This window comes from Lepisosteus platostomus, chromosome 24 (genome assembly GCF_059453375.1).
Source record: "Lepisosteus platostomus isolate fLepPlt1 chromosome 24, fLepPlt1.hap1, whole genome shotgun sequence".
Taxonomy (NCBI): Eukaryota; Metazoa; Chordata; class Actinopteri; order Semionotiformes; family Lepisosteidae; genus Lepisosteus; species Lepisosteus platostomus.
Window position 1 is genome coordinate 10,474,805 of NC_142634.1, and position 15,238 is coordinate 10,490,042.

The 15,238-nt window shown below is 43.5% G+C and overlaps 1 protein-coding gene across 4 annotated transcripts in view; it reads left to right on the forward strand.

The window, feature by feature from the left end:
• The window catches only part of setd1ba (SET domain containing 1B, histone lysine methyltransferase a), a 41,442-nt gene extending 26,743 nt beyond the window's left edge, over positions 1-14,699 (forward strand). For 3 of the 4 annotated variants that reach the window (XM_088618018.1, XM_088618019.1, XM_088618016.1), the window contains 11 exons: positions 2,213-2,392; positions 3,012-3,105; positions 4,403-4,602; positions 4,925-5,021; positions 5,136-5,573; positions 5,859-7,342; positions 7,626-7,793; positions 8,400-8,525; positions 8,839-8,958; positions 9,057-9,194; positions 10,539-14,699. In XM_088618018.1, coding sequence (XP_088474144.1) covers positions 2,213-2,392; positions 3,012-3,105; positions 4,403-4,602; positions 4,925-5,021; positions 5,136-5,573; positions 5,859-7,342; positions 7,626-7,793; positions 8,400-8,525; positions 8,839-8,958; positions 9,057-9,194; positions 10,539-10,712 — 3,219 coding nt within the window. In that variant the 3' untranslated portion in view covers positions 10,713-14,699. The remainder of the gene's footprint in view (positions 1-2,212; positions 2,393-3,011; positions 3,106-4,402; positions 4,603-4,924; positions 5,022-5,135; positions 5,574-5,858; positions 7,343-7,625; positions 7,794-8,399; positions 8,526-8,838; positions 8,959-9,056; positions 9,195-10,538) is intronic. The other variant, XM_088618017.1, reaches the window with a different exon arrangement.
• The last annotated feature ends 539 nt before the right edge of the window (positions 14,700-15,238 follow it).

The window sequence follows — 15,238 nt, forward strand, 5'->3', positions numbered from 1 at the left end:
ACATTGAATAACACAGGCGATACTGATGAGTCCTGGAAGCCATTCACCCTGAAAGGGGAATAATGTGATTTAGCAATTATTTCAACCCACCACTTAGCAGAGATTAGCGATGTTGACATCAAGGGAATCTGCCCTTGACTTTCTGAGACTGCACTATGGAACGTTCTCTGTCTTGTTGACTTGTTTCATCCTTGTAAGATAACATTTTTAATGTCTTTCCAAAATAGGTTAATTACATTGGTATTCAGCGGTAGCAGTAAATATTGAATACTTTTTATGACAGAAATTAAGATCGTGTGGCTGCCTGCTTTCAAGCTGTTCTCGGCTTGTTCAGAGTTTCTCAGTTCCAGTGTTTCATCATTTATTTTAATGTCATTCCAAAGTAGGTTAATTACATTTGTGTTCAGCAGGTGCTGTAAGTATTGAAAACGGCTTGTAACAGAAGGCATTGTATTGCTGTGCTGTTGGTATTCAGTTTTTACGTCTATAACTGATTCCACATAGACTTGCCTACAAGGGAACCGGAAAACACTGAATTTCTTTGTGTGATTGTTTTTATTGGTGCAATTTGTTATACTTCTGGTCAGGATAAATCTTACTCCACGTTGGTTTAATTGGTTCATAAACCAGGTTATCCAATAGAAAATTCGCCTTCATGAATATTTAAATAAAACTTGAATGTGTCTTGATAAGCATTGATTGAAGTCACTCAAGACTTCAGTAGATTCTCAGGTTTGTATAAGATGAAATAGGTACATTTGTGAAATTTAAAGCATTTACAGTTAGGTAATCAGATCCTGTAATTTTATAAAGTGTATTCTCAAACTTACATATTCCTTTCGAAACAAAAGATAATTGTTATGGGATGAATTCACTCAACATTTCCAAGTTGTTCTGAATGTGAATGTGAAGTAGGGCTTCTTAGCTCCTGAGTAGACAGAAATGTGCTGAGGTCGCTAGGATACATCAGAATGTTTTGACATTATGACATATTTAAACATAATTGGTTGTTTTCGGTTTTCAGTCAAAAAGAGAAAACATAAGAGCCCATTTTCAACAGCCATTCTGACACTGCCTGTTTATTTCAACCTTTTCTGCTAGTTTGTGAGGCTGATGGATTTGGACATCAAGAGCAGTGTAGGTGCAGGTCTTTTTCTTCCATGTTGCAGTCTATTACTATCTAGACTTGTTATCGCCATAATGTATTAAAAGAAAAAACCTCAAACCGTGATGACTTTCAAAAGCTATTTAATAATAACATGCATGATGTCTGCGGAGTCAGGTTAGTGTTTAGATCCTCATTTTGCAGACACTTTAGTGGTTATGGAACACCTTGTGAATCTGTAGTTTGCTAATGGAGTATATTTTCATAGCTCCTGACATCAAAACAAACACATTTTGGGTTAATGCCATCTGCTTATGATATAAAGCTTATCTGTTCTGGCTTGCCTTGCTGTTCAGAAGGATCGCTCCACGATCAAACGTCTTATCAGTTCAGAGATGGCTGATGATGTATTTTTATAATTTTGTCTTTTCCTGGAGCTTGTGTGTGTGAAACCTGGTGGGTCAGCATTCTTGTTTTAGTCATTATTAATTTATTTTGCTTATGGTTTTTATCCAAGGTGACGCTCATTTAAAACAGTTACTGATCAGCTGTAAAAAAACGTGTAGTGTTTTCACTGACTTAAGTAAGAAATGCTGAAATTGCTTTGTGTGCACTGTATACACTGGAAAGCAAAGTACATTCACAAATAGCTCCACATGAATGAAATTAGGGCCTGGATTCTTATCTTATCCTTATCTTTTGCTTTACTACAAAATAAACGTTAAGGGAAAAAAATATCCTTTAACTGCAGCAGAAGGAAAGTACTGCAAGCAAATAGCAAATTTTCTAAAGTATTAATCTTGAGGGTATTTTACAATCCCACATTTTATTGAATTGTGACTTAAACCACCACCCCACGCATACAAATATTTGTTTTAGAAGCAGGAGTTTTTAGGAAAGTCTTCGTGAAATCTTTGACCCACAGTGGACAACTGAAGTCTAGAAATTCTGTTATGTATCATATTATAGTTATGTATAATAAATTATAGGATTGCTCACCTGTATTTATGCACTGTCTGCTGTGTGGGGGGGGGATTGCGCTGTAACTGCTGGGGGCTGTGCCGTGCGCCCGCCTGTGTGAGCTAACCTGTCTGTCCCCGCCCGCAGGCCTCGCTCACCCCGGTCAAGTCGGCCGACGGGAAGGAGGAGGAGAAGGAAAAGCCCAAGCCCAAAGAGCCCATCACGTCCAGCCTCCTGGAAAACTGGAACAAGGGCGAGGGGCTCGGCTATGAGGGCATTGGGCTGGGAATCGGGCTACGTGGCGCCATCCGACTGCCTTCCTTCAAGGTAAGGCCCACCCGGGCACTCTACCACAGCCAGCGGGCCTGCTGCTGATGGAAGTTTTTTAGGCCTCAGTGTTGATTTCCGTTACTCAACGTCTTTACAATCTGTAGATATATACCCTGGGCTAGATTAAGGTTCTTGTAGACCCTGGGCACTTCTGTTTCATAGGCCCTTTGGTGGAGGCATATTTATGGGTGATTTCTTTGAGGAGATGGGTGATCACAATTATCATGAATATTTTTTTTCAGATAGCCTATTCTTGCTATATATATTTATTCAAGAAGGGGTCTTTCTTACTGTTTTTTATCATATCAGTGAAACACCTGGTCGGATCGTCCGTAGGCCCTAGGCACAGTGCCCACTCTGCCTGTAGGGTAGTGCGGCCCGGCAGGTACCATGTCTGGTGTGATGTGTTCACTCCACCCGGTGTCTTACGACGTCTTGCCACTGTGCTGTAGTTAAAACTAACCTTTTAAGTCTTCCAAAGGCAGCAGAATAAAGGTTATATCGTGAGATATCGTCTCGCAGAGCAGAATGGTTTGAAATAATCGCCGCCTTGCTGCGGGTGTGGGAGCGTCGAGTGTTTCCCGCCGTCTGACCGCTGTGTGCGCTTGCTGTGCAGGTGAAGAGGAAAGAGCCGCCTGACCCCGCCTCCTCAGGGGACCCCAAAAGAGTGCGCCCCTCCACACCTGTGGACGACGAGCTGGAGGATGAAGGTGAGGCAGCAGGTCAAAGAGCCCATATTGTCCAACTGTGCTTAAGAGCTTTCCCAGTTAGACATGAACTGTAACATTTCAAAACAAAGCACTGACGTATGTATAAGGGTAACCTTTTAACACCTGGACTTTATAAGAAAATTTTTCCTAATAAAATAAATTCCTTTGTTTATCACACCTGCACTGTTTAGTAGTGCAAGGTGTCCTTTAGTGTTGCTCAAGATCTAGATCTAGTGAGTCACAGAAATCGCCTTTAATTATACAGTCCATTAGGTTAGTACAAGACAAGTGGAATTTAAAATCTTTCGAAGCTTGAAAACCCAGTGAAGTTGTCAGTGTATGACTGAAGCCAGGTGAGGGGTTTTCGTCACAAGGTTGCGACATGGTCTGTATGCACAGATTGTAAGATCAAAACTGAGATCACTCAATGCCAAAACAGTCAAAAAGAAGCTCAAGTGACGTTTTCTTGAAAGGTTTCAGTTCCCATTGTCACAATGCCAGCTGCATCAATGTCGACAGCATTCCTTGCCATCTCTCTCGTGACTTCCTGTCACTGCTCTATGGAAGGTTTGCTGTTTTATTAAATTGTTTCCTCCTTCTAAGATCAAATTTATTTTAATGTCTTTACACAACAGGTTAATTACATTTGTATTCAAGGAGAGTAGTAAAGTTAGACAACTGTTTGTAATAGAAAGCATTGTATCACTGTGCTGTTGGTATTTAGTCTTTATACATCACTGATTCCACTTTGACCTGCCTAGAAGAGGACTGGAAAACACTGAATTGCCTTGTGTGATCATTTTTAATTGTTAAGTTAGCTCCATTCCTGGTCATGATAAAGCCTATTATTGAGCCGAGCGACTGGGCTTTCTCCCAGGTGGCTGTGATTGAGCACCCCTAGGTGAGGGTGTGCATTAATCAGCCAGGGTTCTCTTGTTCTTCGGTGTATCAGAGACTCTTGGGAAAATGAGCCAGGAGCCTTCAAGCACGGAGAGACATGTCTTTCCTCTATTTGGCATTCCACACTACTTTAGGCCACTGTGGAACTTGCAGAATGAGAAATGGTTAATTCACAGGCCCTCATTCTTCCCAAACAGCACAGGGATTGTAGCCACGAAGCTACAAATATTGGCACATCCCTATTTTTTGGTTATTAACGATGCAAATAATAAGCGATTCCAAAACTGGAATAAATGTTTTGCACCCATCCTTAAGCAAGGAACATTTTTACAGCAGCATGTGTGTTCCCATGTTTTCTGCAACCCCTTGCTGAGATCTGCGTGTGAAATTTATTCAGAGTCAGAGGACCTGCCTTCAGATGTGTCCAAGAAGGATGGAGATGTCGGGCAAGTGAAACGCCGCCACTCCAGGCCTCTGGAGTTAGACAGCGAAGGGGAAGAGGAGGAGGAGACATCTGGGAAGGAGGAAGAGGAGTCCTCTTCAGACAAAGAGGAGCAGGATGAAACGGAACCTTCTGAGAAGCTCTCTTCTGACAAGGTAGTGTCTATGGGATTTACCAAGATCGTTTTCGTCCAGCTCGTGGTTTGATTTTTTTTTTAAAGCTTTGACTTTCAATTCAATAGTAACCCATTTAACAGCCTTTTTTAAATGCTATGGTATTTGCATTGGGAACTTTTTTATTGCACACTAACAATGTTATGCAGACTAATACTGTTCATGTAATTCTGTGTGCTGCCATTTGAAATTTGCCTCTTTTGAGCCAAGCTCTTTTTTCACATTCCATTGGCTCTTTCGATATGGCTCTTGAATGAGGCGAAGTGTCAGTGCAGGAAAAGCTGATTTGCTGTGGTCTTTTCAGGATGTCGAGGAGTTGGAAGAGGAGGAGGAAGAGGAGGAGGAAGATGAAATTGAATCTGACACTAGTGAGAAGGAAGAGTCTGACTTCTCAGATGAAGGCAAGAGATTTTTTATCTTAGATGGCCACAGAATATGTGTAGAAACTAAATGCAAGGACCCCTTTCTGAGTGGTGAATTAAAGGAATTTCATTTTCTTTTTGGTTTCTTCTCAGAGGTTTTCAGCACAGCCTCCTCGAAAGCTGAATCATCTTCATCGTCATCATCATCCTCATCATCAGAGGAAAGTGAAGACTCCTCAGAGTACGAGACCAGCTCTGAGGAGGAAGAGGAAGTGGAAGACCAGGAACAGACTCGGGTGTCCTCCTCTGATGAGGAGCAGGAGGAGGAAGAGACGGAGGCAGAGGAGCTGGTAGGACTTAAACCTCCGACACCTCCCCTGGCTCCTCCCCTCTCGGAGGCCGTGGATCAGTGTCTGCTGGGGGAGGCGAGGAAGAGCCTGGAGGAGGTGGGGCTGAGGGACGAGCTCCAGGACAGAGTTTCCCTGGAGGTGGAGGATTTGAGAGCAGCACGCCATGAGGAATTTACAGCAGACGAACCTCTAACTGAATCGGAGCCTGATCTCAGGCCACCCTCACCCAAAGGAGTGCCAGGTATGGGAAATACTTTTCACCAGTGCGGGTGCTGTGGGCACAAACCAGTTTGAAACCTGTATCAGTAAATTGTCATTTGCATTACATTTTCTCCTTATATGACAGATTTTAAATGTAATTGAATGTAAGTAACTTGCTCTCGAAGGCAACGGTGTAGAAATGGGGGACTGTAGTTTATAATTTAACTGCTGCTTGACAGTATTTAACTGGAAACTGAATGACATTAAGATTAATTTTAAAATGACCTCTGTCTTGGCGGTGTTGACATTCTGATCTGTTTAATAGCAGAAGAGCCTGACATTGAAGTGGAGACAGAGGTTCCAGAAGTGTTGAAGACCGAACCCCTTGAGGATTTCGGGAACCTCCGACCCCCCACACCTACGGGTTCTCTGGCTGACAGCGACCTGGATGTACGGCTCAAGAGCAAATTCTCCTCACCCACAGTAGAAGATGAGGAGGGTCTACCTCGGACCCCTGGCCGCGAGGCAGCAGCGCTGTTGGACGTTGAGGTGCCTGTCACCAAGCTTCCTCTTTTATGCTCAGGTCCACCTCCTACTATTGAGATCGAAACCCAGGCCCCCTTGTTACCCCCAGGGCCTTTGCCTGAGCTCCCAATTGCACCCAAGCTGCCCATGGAGGAGGAATTACCAAGGACACCCGGGAGGGACTTTGTGAGCAAGGCAGCCAAGTGTTTAGGAAAATCACAGAGCACAGATACTGTGCCAAACACACCAGGTAGCGATGCACCTCTGACCGGGAATAGCCTGACACTGAGTTCGCCGCACATCCCTGGCAGCCCTTTCTCCTACCCCTCCCAGTCCCCTGGTGCCAGCGGTGGGATACCAAGGACTCCTGGTAGGGATTTCACTTTCACCCCTACTTTCCCTGAACCTTCCATTGCTGCATCTGCAGCACAACCTGGGCTTCATGGGAAATCCTCTTCTGACAGCTTGGAGGACAGGTTACTATTCAAAGAGCCGACTATTGCTTCACCCCTGAACAGCATGATCCCTCCTGCTGCCTTCCCCTGCCCCCTACCTGCAGGCTCACTTAAAGATTTTGAACTGCCTTCGCCAGGTGCTTGCCCTCCTTTGGCAACACCTCCCTTAAATACAGCCATTGTGCCAAACGAGCAGCCCATTGGCAGACCTGAGGATCTTACTTTGCCTCCTGATGTCACCCCACCCAAGAGGAAGCCAGGACGACCTAAGACGAAAAAGACATCTCCAGCAGTGTCTCAGGCCCTTGAGGACCAAGAGCCCAAAGTGGCTGCCGAAGTCTTGCCTTCCCTGCCGCGTGATTTGCCAGTCACGGATTTGTTTGGGAGAGAAATGGATGCCGTTGCGGCTTCTGCTGCTGCTGCTATTGCTGCTGCTGGTGTAAGGGATCCCTCTGCGGTGTCCCTGGACTTCAGGGAAGAATGGGAAGAGACAGAGGTGGCACCACAGGACAAGATGCCGCTTAAGGAGCTGGAAAACAAGCTGCCGGAAGACGTGCTGGACCAGCAGGAGGAGCAGGTGCTGAAGCCCCGGCGGCACAGGCGCAAGCAGGAGGAACTGCTGCTGGCCATGCACTCCCCCGTTGCCTCCCCGCACCGGCCCACCTTCTACCCCCGGTCGGAGTTTGAGGAGATGACCATACTCTACAACATCTGGAACGAGGGCATCGACGAGGAGGACATCCGGCACCTGCAGATCACCTACGACAAAATGCTGCAGCAGGACAACGGCATGGACTGGCTCAACGACACCCTCTGGGTTTATCACCCTCATATCCTTTGCCTCTGAAGCCCGCAATGGGCAAAGGTGAACAGGCTGTACCCCAGGTTTTCTGAGCTATTGCAGTGAAGCTGCGACAAAAAGCATCCTTGTTAGATGTACAACAGTAATCCTTTTCGCACGACACATAGAATTTGTGTAACTTTCTTAGGTGATGTTCTGATTCAGAATGTCAGTAATCTGGTCATTTTGTTGCTTTGCCTAATCTCTTCTGAACGGTTTTCCTTTTACCCATGGTTCTCTGAGGTGTGGTTTTTGCCTTAATTCCCTTGTACCAACCTGCGTCCCAGATGTCAAGAAGAAGAAGCGGGATGATGGGATGCGGGACCATGTGACAGGCTGTGCCCGCAGCGAAGGCTATTACAAAATTGACAAGAAGGACAAAGTCAAATACCTCAACAGCAGTCACCCAGTCACGGACGAGCCTCCAGTGGACACTCAGGTAAGGGCTGGCTTGGCGCTGTGAGGAGCTGTGTCTTGCGCAGAGTGTTGACTGTGCAAGAGCTATCAGGATGTACAGTTCGGGCTTGAGTCCCATGCTGTAGTTTGGGTTATGCAAGCTGAGTGCAAAGACAGCCTTTGTAAGATGGGGGTGGCTTCTCGTCATTTTTAAAAAAGAAACCAGGAACTTGTTTTTATTTGTAAATCCTGCAAATTCTAAACCTCAAAAGTGCTAATGATAAATCCCAGCTCCTCCCTTCTGCTGTTTTGATACAATGTAACAGCTATGAAACCCAAAAGTCTTGACTGGTAGCAGTTTATTTTTTCTGTACATTTCACATTTTTCTTCTATCAAATTTAGCAAAATGTAAATAAGTGCAAAAGACAATAAGATGGTAAAGAAAAAGTGAGAGTTTGTGTGCTTGATGATGTTTATACACAAAAGAATTCTAGAACTGCTTCCTTGCTGTAGGAAGTATTCTTGTTTGTCAGAAACACTGGACCTACAACGGGGTGTCTGCTGGCGTTGTTGACTGAAATGAATGCACAGAAGAAGGATTGTTGTATTCAGGACTCAACACAACTCATGTTGTGCATTTCTCCCCAGGGACTGAGTATCCCGGCGCAGCCTCACGCGTCCACGCGAGCTGGGTCTGAGCGCAGGTCCGAGCAGCGGCGCCTGCTGTCCTCCTTCAGCTGCGACAGCGACCTGCTCAAGTTCAACCAGCTCAAGGTAGGCGCCCGCTGAGCCCCTGCTGTAAGGTGCGCTCGCGTGTCCTGGGACTGTGCGCTGTGGACTGTGCAGAAACTTTGAGACTGAATTCTCCATTCTTACATCACGCCTCTAACAATTCACCCCTCCTTTGTGGCAGACTTGTAAGACAGAGTTGGGCGGCAGTATCTCACACTCACGTGCTTTCAGTTTCCAATCTTCCTCTGGACACCATGCATTGATGGCCCTACTCTTTGCTTGGCTGCTGCTTCGGAAAGCTCCACCAGCCGCCTCCTTTACGTCCTGAAAAGAAATGCTCTTTATTTCTTTGCAGTTCCGCAAGAAGAAGATCAGATTCTGCAAGAGCCACATCCACGACTGGGGCTTGTTTGCCATGGAGCCCATTGCGGCGGATGAAATGGTGATCGAGTACGTGGGTCAGAACATCAGACAGGTAGGAGCAGCCTCGTGGTTGGGTTGGGTCGGTTCGGCTTTTGTCCGGCGCCGACATGGCCCTGATGAGGTTTGCCTTTGCTCAACCGTGTCCTTCAGGTCATCGCAGACATGCGGGAGAAGAGATACGAGGATGAGGGCATCGGGAGCAGTTATATGTTCCGAGTGGATCACGACACCATCATCGATGCAACAAAGTGTGGTAACTTTGCCAGGTTCATCAACCACAGCTGCAATGTGAGTTATACCAGACTGCTTTTGCTATCATTTTCTTTGTCAATATGTTAGAAAAGGCAATTATGAGTTTTTGTGGAAATGTTTTTATTGGTAATAAAACTGACATTGAGGGTTTTGAATCTGAGCAGTCTTGCAAAGATGGATGTAAACTGCATATAATATTGATAACTCAGAACTGGACTCTGGGTCATCTGCTTCTCAGCATTTATTTTTGCTGTCTCCCATAGTTGCCCATAGTCTTTTATATGTGGCAACAAAGGTTTAAAATGCAGTCTAATAATGTAAAATAAGCAAGAATGATCTAAAGGAGCGATGATACCTTATAGTGGAATATCACCTATTAGCAAAACTGTAGTAGAAATTCAATTTTAATGAAATATGAAAATGGTAAGTTTATTAGTTCAGTTTTCCATCATCACAGACTTGATTGCCCTGTCCCTGGATGATGTTCAGTGTTTTGAAAAAAGGCACTGGTGACTAATCTCACCCCATCCCCACCCAGCCTCTCCAGGCAGTTGTATGGACAGCCGCATGTAATCCGATAGCCCCAGGAGAGCTCCATCATTGCTTCACAGCATCTGTACAGAGTTGGTGCTTGGAGGGTTGGCAGCCGGCAGACTGGTGCTGAGAGAATGGCATGGGGGGGTGTTTACTGTGCCCTTCGCCCCTGTGCCTGTGATTTTTGGCTCCTGCAAACGGCAAGCATTTGGGGACAGTCTGACAGCCTAACAACGCGTGTAAGGCTGCCGGCCCATCAGATATGCTGCATGTACTGCTTTGCCTGGTTTGTGCCTGGGGTTTGCCTCCAAACAAAGCTTCTCAGCTTTCACGAGGTAGTCCTTCAAGTAGCTTTGAACTGTATCACAGAGGAAAACTGGGAGAAATGTTGTCCTCCTGCAGGGAATTTAGTTTTCCTGTCACCACCAAATTCATCAAAGGTTTTAAGTTATAAACGTGCTTTTGACTCTGGGCCATGCCTGCTGTGAACTGATATGCTAAAAAAATTGCAGCAGGATATTCATATCTGTATCACGGCTCATGTCTCATTTCAAAACTAGCCCAGGGTAGATGTGAGTTTTGGCATTTGAAATTCTGAGTAGCAGTCCCGCTAATGGTAGTGTTTTTACGAAAGAAATGCTTTTGACCTCGTAGCTCAACAGAGAAAGACCACCATTATTAATCTTCAGTGTTGAGGCAAGCACAGCGGTTTCTACTAAAATGCTTTCATGCTGATTTTCTTTTCTTCTAGCAAAAGGGTACAAAATTTGCCAACTGTGATCCAAAACGCCTGATTTAGAAACAGTGAGATCAAATGGTTTAGAATGTTTGTGTTTTGTTTTGCAGCCTAATTGCTATGCTAAAGTGATCACCGTGGAATCGCAGAAGAAGATCGTGATATACTCTCGGCAGCCCATTAATGTTAACGAGGAGATCACGTATGACTACAAGTTCCCCATCGAGGATGAGAAGATCCCCTGTCTCTGTGGGGCAGAAAACTGCAGGGGTACCCTGAATTAGAACTGGGGGGCGTGGAGGGGGGAGCGCCCTACACTGGGGGCCTTCATCCTCCCCTCTCCTCGCCCACCCCTCCAAGCGTCTCTCCAAGCGCTTTAAGACAGTGCTGGACCCAAGTGTGCTTGCACTATGCCAAATAAATAAGTTTAAGAAGAAGACTCTTGTATGGAAAAGCATACAAAATCACCAACGTGTCGCACTTCAGCTCTAGTCTCTCCACAGGCGATTGTGCATCAAGGTGTCCAGGACTCCATTTTGCTGTTTACGATTTCAGGTGCTCTTTTTCTTTGGGGAAAAAAAAACAAACCAACAAAACAGGAAAAAAAAAAAAGGTGTTTACCACTTTCCCCTCTGCGCTTTGTTATCCGAACAAACACTAGATCGTCTCACCTGCCCTACCTCTCCCCCCTCCAGCCGGACAGCCCACCTCGCCCCACCTCCACTGCTTCCCACAATCCTCAGCCCACCCCCCAGTCTCGGTCACAGCGAGACGCATGGTACTTTATCTTCCACCTGGGAATGCTGCTACCTGTTCTTTTCAGAGTGTTCGATGTACAGTAATCATCGCCACCATAATGTGAAAGGGGAGTAGTGAGGCTTGACTGAATGCTAATGTGGTGGGTTTCACTTTTGGGCAGTTTGGCCTTGGATTCGATGTTGCACAGATTCTGAAGGCATCGCCGTGGGTTTGGAATTGTTTTCTAATTATTAGTTTTTTTTTATTGTTGGCCATAGAATGACTGGGTATTTTCTGTTGCCTGTAGTGGAATATGATGAAACAGAACCAAGGGTCAGTTGCAGCAGATTCATGTCAAATTCTTTCCTTCTGCACATGCCTGGCTCATTGTTACATTTTTTCTAGCTCCTAAGCTGACATCCTTATTAGTAAGTACCAAGTCCATTTTCACATTTATTTTTATTCAAAGTGCAATTAATTGTCATGAGTTAATCCTATATTTAGCATCACCTCTTATTTACATGACTTTTGGTGATGCGTACATCCTTCCATGTCTTACTCCATCACTAGCTTGCAACTTTTGTCTGATTTAAAACTTTCAAACGCAATCTTTAAATGCTAGACGGAATATTAACTGTTAGCAGACTAGCAGACTAACATGCACCCATGTTATTTTACCGTGATTATATTTTTAAACGGTAATCTAATCATTGAATTGAAGAGCAACAGTGACCTGGTGCGTTCTTTCCTGGATTATTCTGTTAAATAGTCCAGCCCAGCCATTAGATTGTACTGCCCTCTACAGGTGATTTCCTGAACTTGTTGTATTGCTTTGAAACAAAACTACTGGGAAGAGACATAACATTGCAGAACCCCCGGTGTGAATTAGTTGTCTTTACTGCTAGAATAGTGGCTGTGTAACACCTGGCAAAGCTGCTTCAAGTGAAAATGTGCACTTTGAGTGCACTGAGTTACGGGTCATTGTGGGCCCATATCGTTCAGTGACGGCATTAGCTTTTGCTTCATGCCTGTGCTCTTCACTCTTACTTTCTCTCAGTGCGTTTCCTTTCATGGTGGAAGTCAGCTTATGTGACTCATTGTTCGCTTCCCTGCAAAAGGAGCTATTCCTGAAAGTGAAAGAGAGAGACGCATGTCTCCACCACTGCTCTGGAGCGTTACCTGGCCAGACAGCGGTGGGGCTCGGGAGACCCACTTGCATGTCAGTGGGGGATCACGGGCTGTGTGGCCGCGTTTACATCCCAGTGCTAAAGCTTTTTGCAGACTGCTTACTAGACTGTGACTGATGCTTAGTGGCTAAGCATACAACCAGGTGGGTCCATTTACTACATTTAATGTGGGAGATTTAATTTTTAATATTTCCGAGGTTGAACGCTTCACTTTGGGAGAAAAGGATTTTATGAAGCAAGTATATATGAATCTTTTTTTGACTGAAAACAGTGTATTTTATGTTGAAGTGAAAAGAAAATATTAAGATAACATGCTTTTTGAAACCCTTTTCGTACCTGAATATTATTTTGAGAGGAAGCTTGGAGTGTTTTAATGGTTATAATTGCTGGGCAAAAAGCCTCCTAGATCTACATCCAGTTTCATTCAAAGTGCTTCGTGGATGTTTTCTCTTTCTCTCCCAGATTCTGAATTGACTGGTATAACACCTGTGGCAATTGCCTTCTCCGAAACATTTAGAAATGAGAGGAAAGCAACTACTGGAAAGTAGATGACAAAAAAAACCGTCAAGTCATGAAGGAATTCTAGAGTTCCATTTTTGGAGAGTGAGTCTTAGATTTTGGATGTAAAAAAACATCTTGGAGTCATGTCTGATGTGTCCAGACTGGACTGGAGGGAGATAGAAACTGCCGGTCAGTGGTTTCGGACACAGGGTCAGAGTTCAAGTTTCTGAGTCTCATCGCTCCACTGCAGGCACAGAAAGGCATGTTGAGTACCAATCATGAGCATTCTGACTAGCATTTTTTGTGTGTTGTATGGTGCTTTTTTCATTTACAAAAATGTAATTTTCTTTTTTTTCTCGTACAGTAAGTTGTAACATTAATCTATATCTGTACATAAGCTAGCTATAGTTTATTTTTTGCAAATGCACTATAGGTTTGCATGAAGCTTGGCTTTGGCGTTGACCAACAAGCTTGCATGTGTCCTATTTTGTCAATCAGTAAACTCAAAAACAGGTCATTCATCACGCCTTCACCTTCCGAAGATCTCTGCACAGTCCTTTGAACACAATCCGCACATGGCAGAGTAGGAGGCTTTTTAAAAATGTTTATATTGTACAGCTTGATTTGTATTCAAAGAGAAGAGGCTTTTTTATCTTCCAAGGGGGGAAAAACAGCAACAATATATTAAAACTTTTGTGAATATTCCTTTTTTTTAATGAAAAATGTGTGATCTTTTCAGGGAGCATTTAAAACATGTAAAATAAAAAGTGATGAAAACTGTTTGAAACAAAGGTGCATCTTGTACGTACACAAACCCACATTTCCCTTTGAAAGATTGTTTCTTGTGGAAACTTCTTTTTTTTCAGCCCTGTTTCTTTGTACTTCTGAAATTTGTACATAATTTATAATTGTGAATACGATGGGAGTTTTTTTCTGCAATTTGCTACAGAATTACAGCTCTTAAATCTGTAAAAAGTGTAATATACATTGAGCTTGTAGCAATGTTTTCAGCTTGTGTCAAGCTTTTTTTTTGTAAATTTCATGTAAATTCCTTGTTTGATATGTAGAGAAACGAAGAGCATTATCCTTCAGAAACTATTGCACGGGAATCAGGTGACAGTCTTGCCTGATGTCTCAATAGTCTATTTATTAAGTGGAGGAAAGCTGTATAAAAAATAATAAAAATAAAGACAACAAAATAAAGGCATCTTAAAATGTATTAATGCAGAGCTAAAACTGGATTTATTGTGTATGCACACACAGACACACAAAGGCCCGTGCACAGAAATACTTCCTTGATGACAGCATGCCAAAGGCAGCCCAGTGGTCAGCAGTGCTGTGAGGGACTGTGTATCCCAGCAGTAGATGGAAGTGTTTAGAGGTAGCCTCATTGCTTGTATTTTTGTATATATAACAAAGTGGTTTTATTTGGGACCTGTAAAAGTCTGAAAGAAGAGAAGCAAACCAGGTTCTCTCTCAAACAGAGTATGGATGTTGGAATGGTTTTGCAAATATAAGACTCTAATGTCTAAGGTATTTTGTCTTTATTTGTTTTATTTTTTTTCTCTTTATTATTATTAAATGCTACGGCCTTGCTTTGGAGATGTAGGATATGTTTTTGTTTTTTTTTAAAGGATTTATGGATTCGGTTTTTGTTTTCCTCTTGAGTGTGAAGATGGAATATGTGCCGAATATCTCATTGTTGATGAAAGTGTTTTGTTGTGGATGTGTCTTTGCTGTACATATTTGTTCATATTTTTTTTGTGAATTCGTTATGTACCATTGTATAATAGTAACTTTTATAAAGCAATCCATAAATATACTGACCTTTTCTTAACAAGAAAATGGGATAGTGTTGTTTTTCTGAAAGGCTAGTGCTAGACATGAGAGGTTTTCAAAAGTGCACATTCATAGTTACATATTTAAACTTTTTTAAAGATAATAAGGACAATAAGTTCAAAAACAAGCACAGGTCTCATGTTTAACAGGTGATGTGAATTGTTTCACTTCACTTTCCCCAGAGAGTGCACTCCTGGCCTTCAGATTCTCGGGATGCATGGCTGTTTTTTCTGAACGTCTGTGTCTTGTTTTTGTCTCTTTGGGCTAAATCACATTAGCAGGTATTGGAATTCAGCAGGACTGAATACCCTCCTCCCATTCTGCAAAATTTGTCTTAATGAGTCAGCAGTGCTGTGTGTTTTTGAGTTATGTGCCATATCTTAGCCACAGTTACAATTTTACAATATTTTCACTGGACTCATGATGTACAGTATTAATTCACTGCAGTATCTCTTTAAGAGTCCACAAATGAAAACCTTAAAGAAGAATATATGCCAAATCATCAAAGTTAAACGTCTAAGTCACTGGTGAGTAACTCTATCAGA